Source organism: Anas platyrhynchos, chromosome 1, assembly GCF_047663525.1.
Source record: "Anas platyrhynchos isolate ZD024472 breed Pekin duck chromosome 1, IASCAAS_PekinDuck_T2T, whole genome shotgun sequence".
In the NCBI taxonomy this organism is placed as follows: Eukaryota; Metazoa; Chordata; class Aves; order Anseriformes; family Anatidae; genus Anas; species Anas platyrhynchos.
In genome coordinates this window covers 41787944-41811604 of record NC_092587.1, presented here as the reverse complement: position 1 = coordinate 41811604, position 23661 = coordinate 41787944, and the positions used below count along the sequence as shown (strand labels likewise).

The following is a 23661-nucleotide window of genomic DNA, read 5'->3' as shown; positions in this document are numbered from 1 at the left end:
TTTAATTAGCCACAGCATGTTGTTTTGAAACCGCGCAAGTGCAGTATAGACAAGCCTCTTTAAATTGTCAGTAATTAACATTTTTTGTTCTGCACTGAAATCTGGAGCATTTAATTGCTTTCCTTATGCTACTGTAAATGCTTTTGTGGAGAGGCTGCTCATCTGCACTACTTGGTTTTAATGTATCTAGACCAAGCAAATGAAAATCCTAATCTAGAGCTCCTAACTGTATCGTGCTAAAAGGTGAGAAATTTCTGAACTGCTGATACAAAAGGGGACAGTAACTGCCAAAATACCTCAACTAAATAAAGATTTTTATCCCTAGTGCTTGTCTAGTCTTGTTGCTTTTACTTAGTGTATAATTGCAAATAACCATTGTGTTTCATTTTTGATAGATGCTACCAGACCTGAAGGCAGACAACCAGAGGCTAAAAGATGAAAATGGGGCCTTGATCAGAGTTATAAGCAAACTTTCAAAATAAAGGGTTTACTACAGCAGCAAATAACGGTATTGCACATCACTAGTAACTCCAGTGGACCATAGTATGGCAGTCACTGGAAGTGTGGGAAGATCCCTTGGAGACTGTCATTTTCAGATATCCTGCCAAAACGCCCTCTTACCTGTGTGTTTTTTGTATCAAGATCATTGTTTCTGTTAAAATGCAGCTGCTGAGAAGATAAAATGACTGAGAAATCCTGTTTACAGCTACAGCATAATAAGGAAAGTGTTCAAGGCCAGATACGCCTCAGATATTTAACCAGTAAGCCTTAGTTGTACATAAACACTTTTACATCAACAAAAGCTTTCAGCTCTCACAGAAGACAGTTACTCAATAATGTTTTTGTTGTGCCACAATTCCCAGGTTTTTTTCTATACTCAGTTTTTCTTTAAATCTTAAGTTTGGATTTTTTTTCCCTTCTAATTATTCATGTACCAGATTTTCTTGTACAGTGTTTTCACAGCTTTACCATTTGCAGAGACCACACACCCTTTTAAATTACATAACTGTGTAGCTACCTAGAGTTGTATTGTCCAACCACCTGGAACAGAGATGCTTGGTGGAACATTTGCTTTCACTGTTTGTGCAATATGCATTTATTTCCTATACAAAATGCTTTAAAAGTCAGTTGAAACTAGAATTATTTTAAGAGTCCTGTTTTCTGCCTTTATTGGTCACTTTAAAAAAAAAAAAGTTTGTAGTGAAAGATGTTAGATCCTGTAATCGTCACATTCATTTGAGCAGGTACTGAGTGATGCTGTATATATAAATGTGTACTGGTTTGATTTTTCAGACCACCACGTGGCATGCTTGAATATATTTCCCTATTGCAAATGTCTGTTAATGCAAATTAGGCTACTCCAGAATAGTGTGTTTAACAAAGTTCATTAATTTTTATGGTATAAAGAATTTAGACATTGTACATTGTATGGAGCCCTATCTTTACAAAAGGTCTAAACTATATAAAATACTTTATTATCTTTTCTTCCCATTTTTTTTTCATTTGATAGTGTTCACCATAATAAAAATTGCATAAATATAACTGCTTCACTACATTTCACATACCTGTATTTATCTGAGTGCTGTCCAAAACTGTTGTGCTAGCCAAAGTAATGTTACTAAATCATTTGAAAAACATAACCCATTACACTCACATTAATGTTTATATGCACTGTTGTTGCCATGTGAGAAGGCATCTAATTTGATAACACCATCATGTCAGACCATTTTATACATTTCAGTGGCCTTTAAAAACAAAAAAAAGTACTTAAGTGAAGATCGCTTTTGTTAGAAACAGCTTTTATATTTTCACTAAACCATTCAAAATACAACATCCTATTGGCACATAGTTTATTGCCTAAAACCACTGAACAGATCAGCCATTAAAACAAATTGTACATTGTAAAGCTTGTAGTAGCTATTGTATTATTGATTATATTGTATACTATATTAAATGTGAATTTGTACCCCTTCATTTAAAAAGGTCATTGTGTTCTACTGCCTACTTGGGGGGGAGGGTAGTTTTATGGGGGTGGGATATGTTTTGGTAAGGAAGACATGATGTCCTCTCTCTGTTGATTGGTTTTTTGAAGATGTAAGGTTATGCTCTTACTACCAAGCTCAGGATTCTTGATTTTAAAGGTACACAGATAGTTTGAGATATCTTATTGTAATTGATCTGTATGAGAGGTGGGTCTGAACCATAGGGAACTTCCATTGTCGTATGCTAACATAAAATAAGCAAAGAATTGAACAGTTTGAATGGCTGCAACGTATTGAGTTCTGTTACAAGACAGTTAGGCATATTCTGGGTTATATTTGGTAAAGTTTGGGTGCCTGTGAATGATTAAATAAGTGTTTCTAATATTTTAGTGTTTTATATTTAGGTTATTTATTCTTTATATCTAAAAAATGAATGGCTACTGTGCTATATTGATTTTATTGGTAGTACTGAGCAGACCTTGTATCTGCATGAAACTAGTTGCAAAACCCACTATTTTGGAAAAAAAAAATGTATTTTGACATATACAAATAAAATGAATACAAACTATTTTAAATGTGTGAAAGTTTTACTGAGAAGTCATTGAAATTTGTTATGAATTTAAACCATGTTATAAGTTTGCTATTTAAATTCTTCGGTGGGCATTTTTCATTCATTGCGCTACTTGGATGCCAAGTTCAAGTACGTTTCAAAGATTGTAATCGAATTGTGATTATTTGCACATCGTTGTACATGCACATCTGTAAATGCAACAGTAAAAATGCCATATTTATGCAATCTGTAACAACTTGGACAAATGTTTCTATGTTTTACATAAACCTGTATGTGTGCAGAATCTGAGAACCATTTTTTACGTAATGCTATCTGAATCTCGCAAAGCAATTGCTAAACTTGTGTCACCATCATACTGTACTGACTGTGTTGCAGACCAAACACACCCCCAAAAAATCAAGCTACCACAGAAGCAAAATGGTAGCAGGGGACTACTTTATTATTTAGGCAGTGGTTTGCATATAAGAAACAGGCTGCTGACTGGCAAGCTTGCTTAAATAACTAATGGCTTAAATGGTAATTCCAAACGGCAGCTTACATTTTCAGGGGACTTGTCCCAGTGTGGAAAGTGATCTTCAAGTGCCACAGTTTACACCAAGAACAGATGGCAGCATTTAAGTAGCTGGTGCTGAAGAGGAAGAGAAAATGGGAATGTACAGAACCACCCCCAGCTGGTAGCAAAGCTGTCACCCCGAGAGGAGGGGTGAGCACACGTGGGGAAGCAGCACTGGGTGCAGGGAGGATGGAAGGAGTGTGTCTGTAGGGCTGCAGGACTTTCTGGGTCCAAATGCTAGCAATTGCCTAGAATAAGAGGCTCTGGAGATGGAACTGTGTTTTTACCCACCGCATCTCCCTCATCATGAACAATTTCCTTTGGACCTTCCCAGTTCCTACCATACACCACTTCAAGACTTCTGCTAAATGTGTCAGAGAAGTTCTTTCTGTGTAGATTGGTGCATTTGTTTGTTGATCATCAAATACAAAACATGAGAGTCTTGGTGTTACTCTCCCTGCTAAACTTTGTTTTGTGCTTAGATGAGCATTAAAACAATGGATATTTATCTTCCCTCTTCAATAGTTGTAAGCCACTGTTTGTTTGGTGGTCTTGTCTTAGAGCAAGTGTTCTCTCCTTTCTAGAAAATGTAAATACATACAGGTCATCTTGTAGAAGAGAGAAAAATATGCGCCTGAGGAGCTGAAGATACCTGTGTCAGGATCTTACAGAAATGGGCTCCACATGAGATGACTCCTATCTGCTATTGGACTTAACAGTGAGGTTTATATTCAAGAGCAAAGGCACCAAAAAGATGAGTAAGATGGTAGACGGGAGATCTCTAGTGCTAAAGAGGAGCAGGTAGCAAGGAGGAACTACAGCACAATGCCAGGTGCTGTAAGGCATCACCACCTCAGAAGTTGAGCAGTGCATATGGAAGGTGAGGGCAGCTCCACTTTCAGTGACACTGAGAGGTTTTTTCCCCTTTTAGTGGTAGCTTCAACTTCACATGATGCAGTGTGGTCAGTAGATAATTTTGACACTTCAACTGTGCAGCTGATAGGTTAATGTTTTATAGATACAATTTAATTTCCAGCTACAATCCTGAAGACTGTCACAGCAAAATGCCAGACAAAATCACTGGGTAACATACAGTTTGAAAAACTACACAACTATATGAACTTTATGTAAGTTGTGGAACCTAATTTTAAAGAAGGTAAAGAAAGAATTGTAGTTGCCTTGTAGAGGGTTGCTTTCCCATGGTTTTTTTGTTGGTGTTTTTTTTTTTTTCAATTTATTCTTTTCCTTAAATTTTGCAATTGTTTATTATTTCAGTGGCTTATGAAGTACCTTAATCCTCCATTTCTACTGCAGCTTCTTCTGTAGTATTTCCAGCACAGGCTGCCCACGAGTTCTTAAATAGAAAACTCCAGAAGCTTACAGAATTGTTGCCACAGCATTGTTCTAATTCTACAAAACAAAACAAAAACAACAGCAAACCTATACAGGGCTTTAAATCTTAGGACAGTATTCTCGCAGTCCTGATAATCATCTCTGTGAAATTACATTTTTTCCCCATGTAGGAATAGCCAGTCTGTCTGCTGGGGATAGAGGAGACAATTTGCTGAAGTTTTTCAAAGTTGTTACTCTGCATGATTATGTACACATTGTTAACATTTAGCTATGGTGATTCAGCTTCCTCGGGTTCTTAGGTCGAAGCCACTAATAACAAGGGAAAAAAAACGTTGGTGACTGGAGGTATTTGCTTTACATTTGTTTTGAGTGCAAGAGCAGCAGTTGGGGTTTGTTAGACAGTAACAGCAAGTACCCTGCTCCAGTGACAGTGCTCTGCCTCAGCATAGACTTAAAAAATGTACCAGTCCCAAAGGTGACTGCAGATTTCTGCATGGAAGACAGAATTAATACACCCCCACCCCCCCCAAAAAAAAAAAAAAAAAAAAAAAAAAAAAAGAGCTTCAAAAACCCACAATGAATTGCTGACGCTTTAAAGGGAGAGCTGCTGCCACACCGATGAAGTCATCAGCTATTCTTACTTTTGTCAGCACCTCCCTGGTCTGTATTACTGATTAGATAGCAAAAGTATGTAGCCTTTAGAGAAAGGAGGAACTGTTCGTTTCTTCGTCTGAAAACATCACCTGTTGGATGTCTAATGTTTCTGATCTGGCCCAGGGATAATGATGGCAGGGACAAAAGCCCCGCATTCCAACCCTAATTATTTCACCCTCCTTGGTTGGGTTCTACCCATCTGTTTCGCAAGCCTATTAAAGCTTAGCAGAAGTAGTTAGCCAGGGCAGCACAATTCATCTTCCAGTGTGGTCCTTCCAGCCTTTATAACAAAGGGGAAAAAACAGAAAGAAAAAAATAGGGGGGGAGAGAAGAACCCTTGGAACCGTCTTTGGGAGCTCCACCTGTTGCAGTACACGGTGTCCTTTGAGCGGGGAGATGAGCTGGGCAGAATGGCCCCTGGAGCAAACCATACAGTGAGAAGTGGTTGCAGACATCTCTGGCCTTGAGCTGGAGCATCTCTGGACCCCAGAGCCCCCAGCCCCGCAGGTGGCTATGCCAGCCCCAGCCCTCCCCTACCAAAGCGGACAGGGGAGCCAGTCCTGTTGCCTGTGTGAGTGTCTACATCAGGTACCCTTGTTTTCAGGCTGCATCTCAGCCTCAATAAGGACAGGCCTGACTCGGAGTTGCTACGTTGCAGCTAAAATCAAGCTGCTGCTTTCTGGGGGGCTCACCCAGCCCTGCACCCTGAGGCTTCCAAGGGAGAGGAGCTTCATCCTGCCAGCTGGCACTAAATACACGTCTAGGGAAAAGGTACACAAAATACATGTGTGGGGACACAGCGTACTCGCTGCCCAGACACAAGATTTAATGGAAAAGTGAAATGGTTTAAAAAAAAAAAACAAAAATAAAAAAAAAAAATCCACATTTGCACGAACTGCTCTTATCGCGGTTCTCCAGCTGTCGTCAGCTCACCCCTCAGGTTTTTATGGCAAGCGGCAGGATACGAAAGTCTTTCCTCCCACCAAACCTGCAGCCACGGGTGCTGCTTCACGCCGTGCGGGCTGCCCGCTAACTCAGCCGCAGCCACCCCTTCCTACAGCTGCCGGAGCTCCGTGCCAGCCTGCTTCTGCCGCTTGTTTCTCCCCCCTGCACCGCCGAGGAGCGATGCGCTCCCGTTTTATATCCCCGGGCCGGGCCGTGCCGGCAGCCAGCAGGCGGCACCCGGGGGCCGCGGCAGCCGGGCCCCGCTGCCCTGTCAGGGGCGACCCGGGCCCAGCCCAGGCCCTCGGGCGCCCTGGAGGCGTTTGGCAGGGGGGTTTCCAGGACTGCCCGCTCTTGTTGTTGCTTGGGGGCAGCCCCTCCAGGTCCTTCTGCCTCTGTGCGAGCCGAGCCGGAGCTGGGCTGAGGCAGGGAGCGGGGCGAGGAGCAGAAATCTCGAGTTAATTGAGGCGTGAAGGGAGGCTGAGCGCAGCAAGGCCTCCGAGCACCGCGTACCAAAAAAATGAACGGTGCAGAGAGCTCTCGGCCAGCCTGCTGGGCTGAAACTGTCCCCTCAGGGCAGGCCGGTGAGCCTGGGAGAACAGATTTGGCTAGCATGGTCCTGCTGGAGCCTCTCGATACTGGTGTTGGCATTGGCACAGGCATTGGCACTGGCACCGGTGCCCTGCGCTGTGCCAGCAGCCCTGTGGCCGGGGAGCCAGCACGTGCAAAGCGCCCCAGGAAGGCTCAGCTAGAGCCCAGTGACAAGGGGGGAAGGCAAATTTTTAAAAAGGAAAAAAAAATCCTTTGTATCAGGAGTTGGCAAGCCTGTGTTTTATAGCAGCACTGAACTTGGCTGAAATGCCAAATGCAGATTAACTCCTTGCCCAACCCCATTGCAGTGTGACCACCATGCAAGTGTGTTGCTTACAGGCTTTGCTTTGTAACCAGAGCACTGTGTACACTGCAGTATCTCTCTAGTCTCCTTTTCCTTTGCCTCAGTCAGTCTCTCCTCCCTGATCATTGCTTTGCAAACACGTATACTATATCACAAGCACTGCTCACTTTCCTTTTAACATTATTCTCCAGTCTCCTCCACCTTTTCTCCTCAGCCCTGCGTTGGCAGGGTTCTGCCCCTATTTCCAAGCCACCATTTATACCTGTTCTGTGTGCTGGGGAGAGCTTTGAGCTACGTTATTTGTAGTTCAGGGTGATAGCCGCAATAACCGAAAGATCCAAGAAGCCACTGCCCTGAAGACCTTAAGCACTCTGAATTTCCACAGTTTCTGGGGAGTGGCACTCAGCATTGCTACACACAGACATCCAGCGTAAGAACTCCCTTCATGTTTTACTAACAAGTCCCTACAAGCTTACCGACATGCCACAGCTTCTGGAGAAAACTGACTCCATCTTCTCATCTCGGCTGTCAGCCTCCTCAGCTGCTCCTGTACGCCACCCAGATCTCCGGGACCCTCCTGGGGCATTCAGCTCCCAGCACTCCTCAGTTCTTGTAGTCACTGCCAATTTCTGCCCAGCTAGGCTGTCTCCCACCCTTCTGCTTGGTCCTTGCATTTTCTGCTCATTTGTTGCTTCCCTGTTGTTTCACTCACTCTTCAGAGCTGACCATGGGTTACTTCTTCTCTTGCTGATAGTTCCACTGTGGTATCTTCCATCAACTTCTCTGCTGACCACAACTTCTGCAGCCTCAACACTTGGTGTCCTCTCCCTCCACCCCTGCTACCTGCCGCCCCTTCCCCCTTTTCTTGCACCTCCTTATCCCGAGCCTCTCACAAGCACACATCCCTAATGGTTTCAGAGATGCCATTAATCTTTCCTGACCACAGGATCTTTTTTCCCCTGATAATCTAATCTTTACTCAGGAGGAATGAGGAATGCCTCTACCAAGCCATTTAGTTCCCACCTACTCCAGTTTCTCTCTGACCCAAGGGAGTGCTCCTACCATAAACCAAGCACCATACAAGTCACCTGTTCCTGTTTAATCCAGTTACTGCCCTCCTCAGGAGTCAGCACTATTTTTCATAGGCTTTGTTCCTATTCTTTGTACCTCTAAACAGATTCAGGTTGAAAGCAGTTAAAAGTCTTACACTTTTTCCATTGAAATGTGGCTGCTTTGGGGAAAATTTACAAATAGCATTGGCTGTGGACTTGCTTGCAGGCAGGACAAAGTATGTAGCTTGTCTTCTTCCAACTGATTTTTTAACTTAAAACTTCTTTTCAATACATATTTGAAACTTGCTTAAATGGCTTAGCAATTTTCACCTTGAAATAGCAAAGAATGTATATTATGAACAAAACTCAAAACTCGCTTTTAAGCAGTGCCCACGCTGGTTTATATAAAATGGTTATGATATAGGCACATAAGTTTTGATGTTCAGCCCCAAGCTTTCATGCTAGCTGTTTATAGCACAGACAGGTATCACTGAACAAAGTTTGGTAAAATACCATCATAATTTTAACAATAGAAAGCAAATTTCATTTTTATCTTGTTTAAGCTGTTCTCTCCCTTTGTATTTCGTTTGCTTTCTTAGCAAGACTCTGAACTCTTTTCACCGCTCCCCCTCCTCTGCTTACACTCACTGATATGTCACGGCCATAGATTGATTGCTGTTTGTGTTTGTTTTGGACACTTCCAGATGATTGCTACTAATAACCAGTACTGAATTCCTGAAATATCTGCCTGATTCCTTCTACAAGGCAACTTCTTTATGGCCCGTTGTATGAAAAACCCTGGGTCCTAGAAATACTGTGGTGTAAGAGAAAAGTAATCACCAAACAGCTAGCTCAAACAAAGCACTGTAAAAAGCCATGGCACTAAATTCTGCATGCACCCCAGTGAACACCCAGTTTCCCAGTGGTCCCCCAGAGGTTGGTCAGTCCATCCTAACCGCATGCCTTGGGGGACGTGGCTCTGAGCCCCCCCGCATGACTGAGCCCTGCCCTGCATGGGGTGGATTAGGATGAAGCTGTGGAACAGGTTTGCCAGAGGGACACGGGACAGCCTGGAGACCTACTTCATTTTTACTGGCTTTGTATTGGCCCTTTAAAGGATCAAAACAATTCATAAGAGCTAGAGGGCTGTTTATTGAAAAAAAGGAAAACGAAAAATCCCCAGAGGGTTTTGAAGTGTAACTAGCAGACACGGACAGACAGCAGCCCAGTCACCACTGGATTTGGTTTCTAATTATTCATTTGCATGCTTACATGCTTTCTGGGGAAACAGAAAGACAGGAACTGAATTATATTTGTCAGGGACCAGAATCTGTTGACCAATGCTTTAAACCTACCCTGAGCATCAGCTGTATAGAGACAAGTCTGTTCACAGCTTGCAGTCTTTTAAGAGGAGGGAATGGGCTCTGCTGGTGCTGATAGTCCTTCAGCACAGGTAAAAGCTTCTTAGTGTACAAAGAGTTTTCCATTAAGCACTAATGGAGGTCATCAGATGTTGACATCCAGTCTGGAAACGTATCAAACGTAACACAAAAAGCAACAAAGGTGGTGTTATTCAGATAACTTAAGGTTATCTTAACTGAAATGTAAACCCGTGATATTATTTTGGTCATACGGCCAAGTAAGCCAGCACTGAATTGCCAGGGTGACAGATATTATCTGAGGTGGCACAACAGCTTTGTGACCAGGCGGCCCCTCTGTATGGGTGGCAGCCCAGCTGGCTCCCTGAGCAGTGCGGAGCACAACATGCACAGGCACACACTGCAGAAAGCAGCTAAGGGTAGCTCATGTCCGGAAGACTGCATGGTCTCTCCTGCAGAGGACTGCAAGGATACTTCAGCACCTCTGTTTGTTCCCTGAAGCACAAGTGTAGAGGTTGGACTAATAAGCCAGCATGCAGCCAAACCCACTGCCTCCCTTATATTCACACTGTGTGGGAGCACGGGCACTCTGGGGGACCATTTTGGTCTGACAGACTCAGTGCTGCTCAAGTATGTCTAGATCACAGAATCATTAAGGTTGGAAAAGACCTCCAAAATCATCAGGTCCAACCATCACCCTACCACCAATGTCACCCACTAGACCCTGTCCCTGAGCACCAAGACGGTACGTGCTCAGATGGCACCTTAGAACATTCTTCCCAACCTAAGTCACTTCAGGTTTGTCTACACTGAATTCCATGTACTGCTTTGTCACCACCCCTCAGCTTGCCAATTTGTGATTTTTCACTTTATCAAATTGTGTTATTTCTTTTCAGTCCTTTAATTTTGACGGATCCTCCATAACGAAGCGTTCTGTGAGAACCTCCCTAGGTTCCTTCACAGGGAACATGAAAGTGGAGCCAGAATGGAAAGACCGTCTCCTCTATGTGCTGCTTTTGTATCACGCTCATATCCTATATCCTGGCCCTACTGGTTCGCTGCCAGGGTTTTGGAGTTTTTCCATGCCTTTTGCAAACTGGTCCCAAAGCATATTCCTAGCCTGCCTAATGGCATTCACCCTTTTCCCCCTTCTTCCCCAGACTCTGTAAGATTTGTCAGCTTTGGTTTTCCTCCACCTTATACCTCACAGTGTAACATTCTGACTCCATGTCTGTTTTCCATCCCACTCCTCAGCAAGTTGCTCTAGGGCATATGCACTCAGTTCACCATTCAGATCTGGCCCTAGAGAGTACCTATTTCGACAGTGAAAAAGAGGTAGCGTGGTTGCTCAATAAACTATTTCAAAGCTATGCTGACTGAACTTCATCACAAATAGAAAGGAGCAGCAGGATAAACAGAGCCATAGGTCTTTTTTTCCTGTAAGGCAGGAAAAGCATACAGAGCAGAACGCGAGAAGCAGTGATTGTGAACTGTGGCAGAAAATGTTCTTATCAAGCCTTTGAAGTCATCTCTACCCTCGTTCCTATCCAACAACTGCAAACTGGAGACAGATGGCAATCTCTGCATGAGTTTCTCATACTGTAAAATGAAATACTTCAAAAATCACATTAACTTCCTTCTGTAAGTTTTTGTTTTTCTTTCCACACTGCATGCCTCCACCAGTTCAATGAATGAACTTTGCTGCAAGAGCTGGTACTACATGGTTTGAAGAAACTATTCAGGTATTTATGGTCAAATGATAGCAGAGTTCAAGAATGGTAAAGCCACGTACAGAAACCACACTAGAAGGTATGGCTCCTAGGACTGATCCTGAATGCTAATAGCTGCTGATAAATCCATCATTTTACATATCCAAATATTATCCAAATATTTTACAAAACTTTGTTATCATTGAATGCAAGATTTCAAATTGGGACCTAGTATTTAAAAAATATATGTTTTAGGCATCTAATTCAGTAACATGACAAATAGTACACAGTTGATATTTCAGTGAAAGAGGGAATGTCAGATTTGTACGAGTTTCCAGACAAAAGCCAGAACAAAGTAATACAGCTAAACCATTGACCACAGGGACTAGAACATCACTAACTGTCAGAACCTAACAGCAGAAAACCTTGCCAGAAGTTTAGCACTGCAGCAGTAAGCTCCAGTGAAGGGGGGGAGGATGAAGGAGGGGAAGAATAATTTAATTAAAACCTGGAAGAAAAGTTTAGGAAATAAAAATCCATGCTGATAGGCTAAGCCTCTCAGATTTAGATAGCGTGTACAGCTCAGAAGTAGCAGAAAGTTGTATTACATTGCAAGGAATAGCAGCTTATCCACATTTAGACAAAAATGCAAAACCAACCAAGACCAAGTGATAAGAGAAGCTGGTAGGTAAGATGAGAATAACCAAAGGTTAAGAGAGAATTTGAAAAGCAAACAGTACGGGTGTAAACAGAAATAAACGTCTCTCTACATGCCTAAAAAAGAAAATTTGCTAGAGACAAAATATGCAATCGCTTTGCTGTCCTGAAGTCAAACGGAAAGTATCTCCGTGTTATCCTTCACAGCTTCGCTTCTTCACCACCACAAATTAATCCTCTGAAGCAGGCGGAAGAGACCAGCAGTCAAGGCTGTGGAACACCACCAAAGTTTTTAAACTCTTTTGACTGTTTCTGACAGAGATACAATCCTCTTTTAGAGATATAACTGGGAATAGCAGGAGAGTGCAAGGAGGGAGACATGTCCTGGTAAAGTGTACTTCACCATATCTTGCCTCATCCTAGGGACGTGGTCTGTGGCAGCGTGAGTGACCTGAGGCAGGAAAGCAGGCATTGCCAGGGCATTGGCTGGGAAAGCATTAGCAAGGAAAGGTTAAAAGGAAGAGTCAAGAAGGACAGCAGTGCTATGTCATAGGATCATTTTACTTTTACATGAAGATTTGACTTGAGAGATTTCATGCAGCACAGGTGGGGATTTTACAGAAAGATAGAGAGGAGTTACAGTAAGTCATTTAATGGGAAAGGTTTAAAGAGAAGGCTTTTGAAATTCTATGGATAAAAAAAGAAGCAGGTATTTCTGTGAACAGATAGCAGTAAGATTTCACTGAAATAGATAGGTTATCTGGGGTACAAAGTGGTGTGGGTGAGCATTATCCAGCAGGTGAAACGCAAAGCAGCAGAGAGGGGAGGTTTAATGGGACTGCGCTGGAGAGAGCTGAATAAATTTTGCAAGAGTGATGGAGCAGGCAGAGCAAGCAGGGGACTGACGATGTTTGTTCTGGGAGTAGCAGCATGAAAACTGTTGGCTGAATGAGCTTCAGAGGGAGGAGAGGAGGGCACACCAGGCAGGAGCACCAAGCAGCAGCTTCGGGGATGCTCAGGTAAGACAGACGCAGCTGGGGTAAAGTCGGGAATGGAAGGAAAAGTATGTTTTCAAAAGACAGGCAGGGAAATGCAGCAGTCTCCACAAAGATTTTAGGGAGAGCTTCCAAAGATGCTGAAGAAAGAGGGAATGTTTCTGTGGAGAGCATATGGGCATCAGCGGGTACAACAAACACTAACCAGGAGCCTGGGGACAGCAGGCAAACAGACACTGGCCAGGAGTTGGGATGTTTTTCTTAATTTGCTCATCTGGTAATACATTAATGCGTTCTGTATTTTATTTTCCAGCCCTTGAAAAATGTCACTTCATAAAAGATTATGGCTCAGATAAGTTTGTACACAGAACCTCATTAAGGTTGGATAGTTGGTTGGATTTCTAGCAGAAGTCACAAAAATCTGAAACAATTCACAACCTTATAAAAAGGAATCAGCTTTAATGTGCCCAATCCCACAAGGCACTTCATTTCCTCAAGATTTTAGGAATAAATGCCTTTAAAAAAAAAAAATCTAAATTGAAAAGACAAAGTGTTTGGTTTTTGCCTGGCAAAGGAGATCAAGATCATCCTACCAAATCCTGGTGGTAATTTTACCTCTAGGGGAAAATCCCATTCCATAATAATGAATATACAAAAAACGATATTTTAAGGCTTAGGGACCCTTGTCATCATGCCAGCTTAAAACGTAGCTAATAAAATGAATTGTATTTCTAGGCCTTAAGAATACCCTCAAGATTTTTTTTTATTTTTTTTTGTAAGAAAAAAGTGCTGTTTGAAACCTACTCAGCTGTTCTCAGTTGTGGCTGAGGAAAACATGCAGCGTGATACTTAAACTATTTGGGACTTTATCCCTGAAAGCTCTCCAGCACAGACAACCTTATTGAGATGCAAACGTCTGACAGTCAGCATTTTTGTTTTGGGCACTCAAGCCCAACCTCACTCACCACAACATAACTCCTGTTAATATATAACAGACCATAGGGAACACAAAGCCATTTTTGGCACTGAAAAAAACAAAACAACAACAAAAAAAAAGCGCCAATGTTTTTTATAGAAGATAGAAGCAATAAATCTAACAGCAATGGCAGATGCAGCTAAAGCCCAGCTGCAGTGCTCAACCCACGGGATATGTGGGCAGGTAAGATGCTGCCCAAGCCTTGCAGGAAGACCTGGGTGACTGGGAGCAGAGGGAACCCTCAAACTGAAATACATCACAGTGTTTCTCCATATACATGAAGTATTACAAACAATTACTTTGTTACATGATTTTTACACATTTTTAGCCAGATGGGCTGCTCATGGGGGGCAATGTCAAGGAGCGAAACACTGGTGTTTGTCTCAAGGACAGCTCTCCTTCATGTAAGAGGAAGAGTCTGTAAGAGGAAGAGTCTGACAGAATGGGAAAAGTACTTTGCAGGCAAGAATTCACACTAAGGATCATTTTTCTAAATTGTGTTTTCTAAAACACAGCTCAATAGCTTTCTAACAAAACTCTTTAGATGAACGTGAAGGTAAGAATGTGTTTTTTGAGGCGAGAGCTAATTGAGTCAACATTAAGTCAACGCTTCATTAAATGCTTGATTGGCAAATAGAAATATAATCAACATCAATAATTTTTTAGCATTAAGTAGAGCTAGTATAGACCTGTATTTTCAACATCTACTCTTGTGCCTATTGACAGCTTTCCAGCATAACACGGAACCATTAACCTGTTTTGTTTCGGGCTTTACTGTTACCTGAAAGATGAGAGGTTTCATCTGCGCTGGGGATGCAGATGTCTGAACTTCTACCTACACAGACACATAAACTCCTTCAAAATCAACTGCCTCCCCACTAAAAGCCCTAAGCCCGAACCAGAGCAAAAATCTGATAGAGCTAAGTGAAATGTCTGAGTGGATGAATGATCACCAGCCAGGCACTGATGGCTGGAGGGGTGAGACACCGAGGTTCCCTCTGAACACCAGGCAGCACGTCTTTTCTGTGTGGTTGACGGAGCAGTGGCACAGGCTGCCCGGAGAGGCTGCGGAGTCTCCTCCTTGGAGATCTTCCAAAGCCACCTGGACGTGGCCCTGGGCAGCCTGCGCTGGGTGGCCCTGCTGGGACAGGGCTTGGGCTTGGTGGGCTCCAGAGGCCCTGCCAGCCTCAGCCACTGGGGGAGTGAGTGAGTGAGTGTCAGGGTGAGCGATTCCCCGAGGCAGTGCCCACCACCGCAGCGCTGCGAGGCTCAGGCAGGACGGAGCAGCCTGCTGTATGCGTGCTGTGGGGCACGGGCAGCCTCCCGCAGCCATCTGGAGCCCCGTTTCGCCAGGACTTTTTAACCGGCATTCACAGCATCCGTACCGTTGCTGCAAAAAAGAAACCAAAAGCGTTTCCAAAAGTTCACGCTCCAAACTCGTGAAGGACTTTTATTAACCGCACGGCCGGGCTCAGCATTACACATCAGCCACAAAAAAAGAAAAATAAAAGAGACGTGCTGCCGGCTCTGCACCTTGCCGCGGACCTGCCCGGTGCACGAGGCTGGGCGAAGCGCTCGCACGGCGGCAGCGGCGCCTCCCAGGCACAGCCCCGGCCCGACGGCCGCAGCCCCGGGGGAGCCCCGGGCAGGTGCCGGCGCCCCGCGGGTGCCGTAGCGGCAGCTCCCGGCCCGGCCCTGCCCTGCGCTGCCCGGGCTGTGGCCGAGGGGAGGGGAAGGGAAGGGGGAGCCGGGGCCGCCCCGGGGCCGCGCCTTCCGGGCCGGCGGGAGGCGGTGCCGCTCACCTGGGGCCGGCAGCGAGCGAGGCACCGAGCGAGGCACGGAGCCGCGGCCCCGCCGGGCGGCAGGGAGGGAGGGAGGGAGGTGAGCGCCGGGCGGCTCCGCTGCCGGCAGGGAGGGCGTCGGGGCCGGCGGAGGGCGAGGAGGGTCCGGGGGGGCGGGGGGCAGGGCGAGGACGGGCTGGGCTGGCAGCGGGACGCCTGACGGCCCCCCTTTTGTTCCCCGCAGGGTGTTCGCCGTCCGCCGAGCCTCCCTCCCCGCCCCCATCTCGCCCGCCCCGCCGGGCCCCTCTCGTCGGCGGGCGGCGGCGGAGGTGCTGCTGCCGGGGCGCTGCCGCCACCGCCACCACCGCTGAGCCGAGCCCAGCCGACCCCGCCGGGAACATGGCGACCGGCGGCTACCGGGGCGCCGGGGGCAGCACCACGGACTTTCTGGAGGAGTGGAAAGCCAAGCGCGAGAAGATGCGGGCCAAGCAGGCGCCGCCGCCACCGGGGGCGGCCGCCGTGAGCGAGCCCAGACCCACGGGGGTCGCCGCCGCCCCGGCAGAGCCCGGCGGAGGCGGCGGCAGCTGCCTGCCCCCCGCCGCCCCGCCGGACCGCCCGGCGCCCCCCGCCGGCGGGGCCCTCAACTGCCTGAGCCTCGGCCGGGCCCCCCCCGCCAAGGAGCCGCCGCCGCCGCCGCCGCCTCAGGGCCTCGCCGGGGGCCGGGGCGCTGAGCCCGCCGCCGCCTCCAGCCCCGTGCCGGGCTCCCCCGAGGGCGAGGAGAAGCCGGCGGGCAAGGGCAAGGGCTCGGGCTCGGGGCCCAGCGCCAGGAAGGGGAAGGGGCAGATCGAGAAGAGGAAGCTGCGGGAGAAGCGCAGGTCGACAGGTGTGGTGAACATCCCGGCCGCCGAGGTGAGCGCGGGGCCCGCCGAGCACACGCGGCCGGCCCCGGTCCCGGTCCCGCTCCCGGTCCCCTCCCCTCGTCCCTGCCCCGCGGCTCCTCCGTGAGCCGCTGCCGGGGCCGCTGCAGGTCCGGAGGGAGCCGGGTGCCTTCTGACAGCGCCGTCAGAGCGGGGGAAAGCGGGTTGGCGGGCGCTGAGTTAGATGTTCAGGTGTAAACAGCGCTCGGTTTGGAGCCCGAAAGAATTTCCTGCGCTGGAAAAAATGTGGTGGTTGAAAGAGCATTCTTTTTTTTTTTTCTTGAAGGCAGAGGAAGATATTTTTATCAGCCAACACCACTGTCCTCTGTGGTTTGCTACTAGTATAAAAATCTGGCATTGATTTATAATACTCCTAGAGGAATTCAGAAGAATGATAACTAAGTCTTTAGCTTTTCCCTTTTTTTTTTTTTTCAGTTAATAAGAAAGGCCACAGGAAACTTTAAACAAAGCTGTGTTTTACTCTCCAATTTTTCATTAATGCTGATTATCTACCTCTCCGTAGAAAGCATTTCTATTATCTGTTCTTCTGGTTAAAGTTATAGATGGCTAAAATGACAATAAAAAGATCTCTTTCCAGAGCAGCAGGAGAGGAAGGAGTCCTGTTTGCCATACCTGCAGTCATTAACACTTTCTTTTTGATAACGTAAACGCGTTCAGGGCAGACACTTTCACACAGGGCGGTATCAGAAGGTGAGGAATGCCTTTTTGGAGCAGTGCAGGTCTTTCAGAATTGTGTTTTTAGGGGCTGGTCCTCCACTTGGTCAGACTCTTTACTTGCATAGTCTCTGCTCTGAGATAAAATGTTTTGGTGTGGGTCTTGAATGTTCCTGCTTTGGAAAGGAAGGGGCACAAGCGAGTTCTTTAATCCTCTGGTTTTAGAGCCTGCACCCCTCCTGGCCTGCCTTTCGTTGGCTCTGTATGTTCCTCCCTCACTCTGCCCCCATGCTCCTGTGTGAACTCTTAAAAAATGCTGTGCCTTTATTTCCCCAGGTGAGGTGGTGCCAGTTCAGTACTGGCTTTGTACATTGCAGTAAGTGTTTATCGTAAAACATCTTATTTGAGGGCCCTCTGCTGTACCCCCTACCCACAGTCTTCCCCTCCCCTTGAGGCTGGTGTCCTGCCTCTTTGAACTGGTTTTCTGAACTTGTGTTCTTGTGGCTTTTGGGTGGTGTGGTTTGGGGTTTGCTGGTGGTTGGATTTCTTGTTTGTTTGTTGTTTTTTTTTTCTTTGTTTCAAATATTGCTCAAAATATTCTTTGCTTTCCAGGAACACACACTCCTTGCTCAGCAAGTGTTAGCCTCTTCTGTGTCAATTTGCAAGTGTAACCTGCTACGCTGCTAAGGGTGGCTTATTTATTACGGTTGAGGTATTTAGGCGTTGAGAAGCAAGCTCTCACCCATTCACATCCTTTTGAGGGCCTGCTCATTATGTTGAGTGTCACCATGTGCTGGCATTTCTTGCAAACCTCTCATCTTTGTACTGCTTACTTCTAAAAGTATCGATTAGCATCCCATCACCTTTCTAGGGTCAGATTTTAATAGATGCAGGTACCTGTTGTACGAGGTGTTACTGGGGAGACTTGTAAAGTGTGGCATTCTGGCTGGCATGTATTTATACAAAAGAACTTCTTTCCAGCATTTCACATTTCTTAAATGTGTTTTAATCATTACCACTTGCATTCCAAAGCATTATTTAACTAGGGAACACTAGATCATTCCTGATGGTGGACAGCTTCAAAAACTGTGTCCAGTGTCAAATGTGAGTAACTACTTACTAATGAATGTTTTACAGAGTATTTACTTGTGCTGTCCTTCTGTTTATTCATGAGGAAATGCCTTAAAGCACTGATTCAATATGCTCAGCTTAAGTTCTCTTGACTCTGTGACTATGAAGCTGAACTCAGACCAAAGAAGGCTGCTGCTGTGTAGATTATGGCTTGTAGACTGAACTGGCTTGCTCTTACAACACTCCGGTTTCTTGTTGTCTTCCTCCTTTAGATGCTAGGCTTAGCTTCAGTGTGCTGTGTAGTGATCTGGTGGCAGTACACACTGAATTTAATCACTCACACTGTGCAGAGCTTCAAGAGCTCCGCTTTAGAATTACTTTTTGGAAGATGTTCTTGTAGAGATCTGTTGGCTGTTCTGTCGTCTTAGCTTTCAAGAGAAGTCTCCCTCTAGAACAGCATTGTTGCTGTATGATCAGCATGGATCTGCAACGGGGAATGGCGATAAAGAGGAGTTTCTGATACTCTGAAATGAAACCAGGTAACTGGCTACAAAATGCACTTGCAGAAGATAGGTAATGCCCCGGAGCTTCTTGGCCCAAAAGAGATTATGAAGACAGTTTTCACCACCAAAGAAACAGGATGTAATTCCAGTTCTAATGGTGTTGGAAAATGTAAATTATGAAGTGGTGGAATAAGGAAAATAAATGTTCAGGTTGTCTCGTTTATGTTGAAGTGGTCATGAAAACTGTTAGCAGATCGTTACTCGTTAATGATTAATTCCTCTTCTGTTCAATAGGAAGGGAATGGAGCTAGGTCTTAAAAGTACTGTCTTAAAAGTATTTTGTATTTAAGTGGCTGGAGGCCAGAAACCGAAGGGGAGGCTGTGGAAACTAATGGTGACAGGTTGGGAGCAGTGGCGAGGCTTTGTGCTTAGAGGCCATTGTGGTGGAATTAGAGGGTGGTTTTTCTCTTTGCAGCACTAGTGCTTATCTGGGTGCAGATGCCTTTTGAAAATAGCTGCTGAAATGCTTGCAGCTTTGTTACTTTCCAGTGTTTTTGAAGTAGTTTCTTGATAGCGTGTTGAATCTTAGTAATTTAATTTCACTCTGAGTAGTGTTAAGCGCTGTGGGATTTGCGCTTTGTTGCCTTGCAACAGGTTGTGAAAGGTAACTAAGTTGTATCTAATTATCATCACTCCTTAAGTTTATTTTTTTAAGTATTAGGCTTTCCAGCCCACTGCGCAGTTATCTGTTAGAAAGCATTTTTTCGGTTGGTAGATACTCACTTGATGCAGGTGTTAAGTTTACTTGTACTGTTTCCCCACTTGGAGCTGTGCTCGCATCTGTCCAAGAAACACACAGAGTTCCTTTCGTGCTACGCTGACAGTGCTCTGTGAAGACCCACAAGGATGATGAGAGCCGTGTTTCGTGTTGTTAAAGCAGTTCTCCTGTCCTGCTCCAAGCAAAACAAGCAGCACTGGTGAAAGTGCAGCTTTACTTTTGTAACTGTTTACACTGGAGGATTCTGCTGGCAAAGCTGCGCTCGTAAGCTTTTTCTGAACCCCAACCAGCAGAATAACAGCAGTTGTTGTGGTTACCTTTTTTAAGAGGTATACGTAGAGTCAAAGTCTTGGTTGAGCCAGGAGGGAGAGTTAGATAGCTGGTTTTGCTGTAACGTGCTTATGGACAGAGTTTACATTTCACCTGACCAGCTGGAAGTCCTCTAAATTCAAAAGTGTTCTTCTGCTAATAACAGGGTGATGAATGATTTAAAAAGGTGTAAAGAACTCAGATCTGTGTATTTTGCCCACGAAGCTGCCATATGCCAGACACAACAGTCTCCTGACCTTTCTGCAGAAAATCCTAATAACCTAAAGGTAGCGTAGCAGGTAAAAACGTGGGCTCTGCATAGGATGTGCAGCTGGTCTGTTCATCCGTTGTCATCTTACCAGCAGCCCAAAGGGTTTGACTTCTTGCAGCCTCACCAGTGTCCTGCTGCCTTTCTCCCTGGAAGGGACTGCGTGCGTGGTGCTCGGTGGGAGTCGTGCTGAACGGCAGCGTTGCCAGTGGAGGGATGAGCTGTGTCTGTGGGGAAAGAAAGGGTTCCTGCTACCAGAAGCCAGCGTGCTGTGCTGTGTAGCTGACAGAAGGCTGCTGCGTTCCAGTTGGAAAAACCTAAGGAAACTTCAAATGCCAAATGTGTCAAGCGTAGCAATTACCGTGTAAGTTGTGAAGCAACTGAAACCTTCTCCGAATGGCTGGAAACTCGAGAGAAGAGTGGAGCCCAGTGTTGGTGATAGGATTCTCCTGGGCAGAAGTCTCCCTTCAGCAATCTTTCCCAGCAATTCCCTACCTGAGGACTAAGGTAACTGGAAGCGCAGTTCTACTCATCTCTTCCTGTTAATAGGAAAGCAGCTTTGTGTTGTCCAGCATCTCTGAGCATTTTCGTGTAAAACAACTTCTTTCTCTTCGCTTATGTTGGAAGACAAATGTCTCAATGAGACATGTTCAAGAAAATCCTGGGAGGTTAAACAAAACCTATTCCTGGCCACGGATACCCTTGCCATTGGTGCAGAGGTGTTAGTATTATGACAGAAGTTTAAGATATATTTATTTGACCTGGATGACCTTTGACAACATGTTAGGCCATCCTCCTGCTTGCTTTGTCAGTGAGCACATGCTTTTTACTACTTTCTATTTATGGTTCCTCCTTCAAGTGTGTCAGGGTAAAAGAAGTGATAGAAGCATTCTCAGGTTCTGATAAGGGATTTTATCACAATTACTTACATTCAGTCTGCTTCATTGTTGATACCTTTGTGAATTCTCGTTTTGACTTAGCCTCCGGGCAACCTATGCAAGGGCATTTTATTTTTCCACCTCTTTCCAGTACTTAAGCTTCTATTACTGCTTTATTTTTTTCTGCTTTTGTTGTTGTTTGTTTGTATATGTTTAAAGACATGTTTTAAAGCCCTGACACTTACGTAGGTAAACTTGTGTGCTCAAGTAAGTCACATCATAGATGTAGAAATCTGGAAGGTTTTCACTTCCAGAGCCCTTGTAGCAGCTTCCAAGTCACTGCATGCACACCTTCCAAATCTGTGGTCTCTAGGCACTAGAACAGCTCTGTTTTGGCACAAGGCTGGGCACTGCAGTAGTTTTCCACCTGAAAATATACATGCAAATAGTGTAATTTCTCTTCAAGACGTGATAGGGATAATTTTATGTTTGTTGTTTTCGTAGACAGTCAGATTGCAGTCCAGTATCTACAGCTGGAACTCACAGCACTCAACCAGCAAGCAGTGACTCTCTTATGCATGTCTCTCTATCCAGTGCCAGTTCCTGCTGGAATAGGAAAGAGTGGTGGAAAGGAATCAGAACCCACCAATTTCCCCTCTGATTCCTTTGACTTTGCATTTATCTCGTAAGTGCAATTTTGGGAAAGTTGGTTTTTAAAAATGATCTTTTAATAATAAGGTGCGTTTGGAAAACATTATTGTAGTTAGCTTTTTCACTCTCCTGTTTTTGGGATGAATCATGTGAAATGATACCGTTATTAGGTGGAAAATAAACGCAGAGTAAGTAAAGCATTTCCTCCTCTATTGAGTACTGAATTGTATAGAAAGTAAGAAAAGTATTTAGCTTAGGTTGTAATTGGTGGTTGAAGGCTTCTTAATGCTCTGCCTTTCCAGTTACTGCCTTTTCTTGCCGGTCTGTCATGTAGCCAGTAACCCTAAATAAGTGTAGATGTTGGTTGGCTGAAGATAAATGTTCCTTTGTGTTGCTTTTAGGTAATTTCTCTAGTACTTAAGGGTGAAATGTCTGTCCCGTCACTGTTTGTTCCTAAAGCCTAATTGTAAGACAAGATACATCTGGAGCAACAAAAAAAAATAATCGTAGGGTAAAGAGAGGATACAGCCTCTCAGCTGTGCATTTGTCCACTTCTGCCCTGAAATAAACATAGGAAGCATCTTGCTCTGCACTGTAAATGGGGTGACTTCAGCCTCACTGAAAATCACAGGCAGGGAAGCGTTGGTGTGATCAATTACTGCACTGCAGTGAGCACGCTGCTAAGTATTAACTAAAAATGACATACCTGACAAACTTACAAATGCTTTAGGTATCTTTTCTGTAATAAGTAATTGTTCTGAAAACACATAACTGTTGTTTTGTAAAATAAATAAATAAATAAAAAATCTTGATCTAACCTTGAATTGGAGATGCCTTGCATAAATGATAGCTTGATGGTCTCCCACAAAGCAAAAAGAAGCTGCTTTTTCCTTGACTTTTGGCAACTAGTGGCTCGGACGTAAATGCAAAACTAGTAACTTCAAGTTCATTTCAAGAGATTTAGACTTGCATCCTAAATGTGAATAATGACGTAATGAGGTTAGACTATAGCCGAAACCTCCCCTTATCACAAGAGACAGGTATGGACAACCTGTCCCGAGTCTGCTCGTTAGATTTAATGGTGAGGTCTGTGTGAACAGCAGGTGTGCCTTCCGGCCTCTCCACCACTCCACCCCAGTTTGATATTGGCCGCAAACCTGCTTGCAGTACTTTCCATCCCGTTGTTGAGGTTAACAGCCACTTTGTATGCTGTTGGCCCTGATACCAACCCCTGAGCTGGCTGCCAGCTCAAGTTCATAGTACTGTGCCCAGCCTTCTCAGCCTGAAGATGCAGCCAGTTTTCCACCACCTACAGTACACTTATGGGGCCCACGTTAAACCAGTTTGGCTTTAAGGATACTATTGGGAGTCAAAGGACTTTCTTCACCTTATGTATTAGAAGGAAACTTTGAAGGTTTCTGGAATTGCTGGTGCAGAAAACCATTATATGAGAGCTGCTGACACTAATACAGCTGAATTGCTACAATCGTCTGTGTGAGAGAACTTCCTGAGAGAAATTCCTTAGGGTTTTCTCGTTTCTTACTGGTAGTGGAAGTGCTGCACAATTTTTGCTTTTCTTCTAGGGAGCAGGCCCAAAAAAAAAAAAAAAAAAGGCAATTTGAAAGATGGCAAGAGGTCAGTCTATCCCATTCCTTTATTTATTGTATTGTCTCAGGTATCTGAAACGACTAATACTTAGGAAGAGTAATATTTAAAAAAGATTTTATTTGAAAAAATTATGATATTTTGATATTTAATTGTTTAAAGAACAATGTTTTAATCCCCTAAAATTGAGAGTAGCCTAATGCGGCTATCCTGAATGATGAAAAATGAGTTGGTGTTTGGCTTCATTCCTAAGGAGGATCACCTTTGCTATCTCATGTCTCTTAAATATCTCAGTATTTAAAAGGGTATTCCAATGGTAATGGGATTAATTAGCAATCTTGAGTATTTGCATAGTGTTTTCTAAAGTAAATTATAATATTCATATAGCTGTGGAGGAAATAGTAGCTTAGTATTATAAGTAAATCATGAAGACTGCAACAATGAAAGGCTAAAAGAGCACTCCAGAGTTCTGAAACCTCATTGTTTGCATTTGTCATGTTTTCAAAA

The 23661-nt window shown here is 44.8% G+C and overlaps 2 protein-coding genes across 12 annotated transcripts in view; both read left to right on the top strand.

Moving 5' to 3' along the window:
* PPP1R12A (protein phosphatase 1 regulatory subunit 12A) overlaps nt 1-2550 on the top strand; it is a 124236-nt gene extending 121686 nt beyond the window's left edge. For 5 of the 10 annotated variants that reach the window (XM_027454321.3, XM_027454343.3, XM_027454361.3 and 2 more), the window contains one exon: nt 396-535. Coding sequence is in view for 2 of the 10 variants with exons in the window: in XM_027454353.3 (XP_027310154.1) it covers nt 396-482 (87 nt within the window). In the remaining 8 variants the exon portion in view is untranslated. Of the gene's footprint in view, nt 1-395 lie in introns of all 10 variants that reach the window. The other 5 variants (XM_027454371.3, XM_027454368.3, XM_027454332.3 and 2 more) reach the window with 2 other exon arrangements.
* Nucleotides 2551-15404: 12854 nt separating this feature from the next.
* PAWR (pro-apoptotic WT1 regulator) overlaps nt 15405-23661 on the top strand; it is an 80729-nt gene continuing 72472 nt past the window's right edge. Inside the window, exons 1-2 of one of the 2 annotated variants that reach the window (XM_038171677.2) lie at nt 15405-15553; nt 15744-16408. In XM_038171677.2, coding sequence (XP_038027605.2) covers nt 15899-16408 — 510 coding nt within the window. In that variant the 5' untranslated portion in view covers nt 15405-15553; nt 15744-15898. Of the gene's footprint in view, nt 15600-15743; nt 16409-23661 lie in introns of both variants that reach the window. The other variant, XM_027454386.3, reaches the window with a different exon arrangement.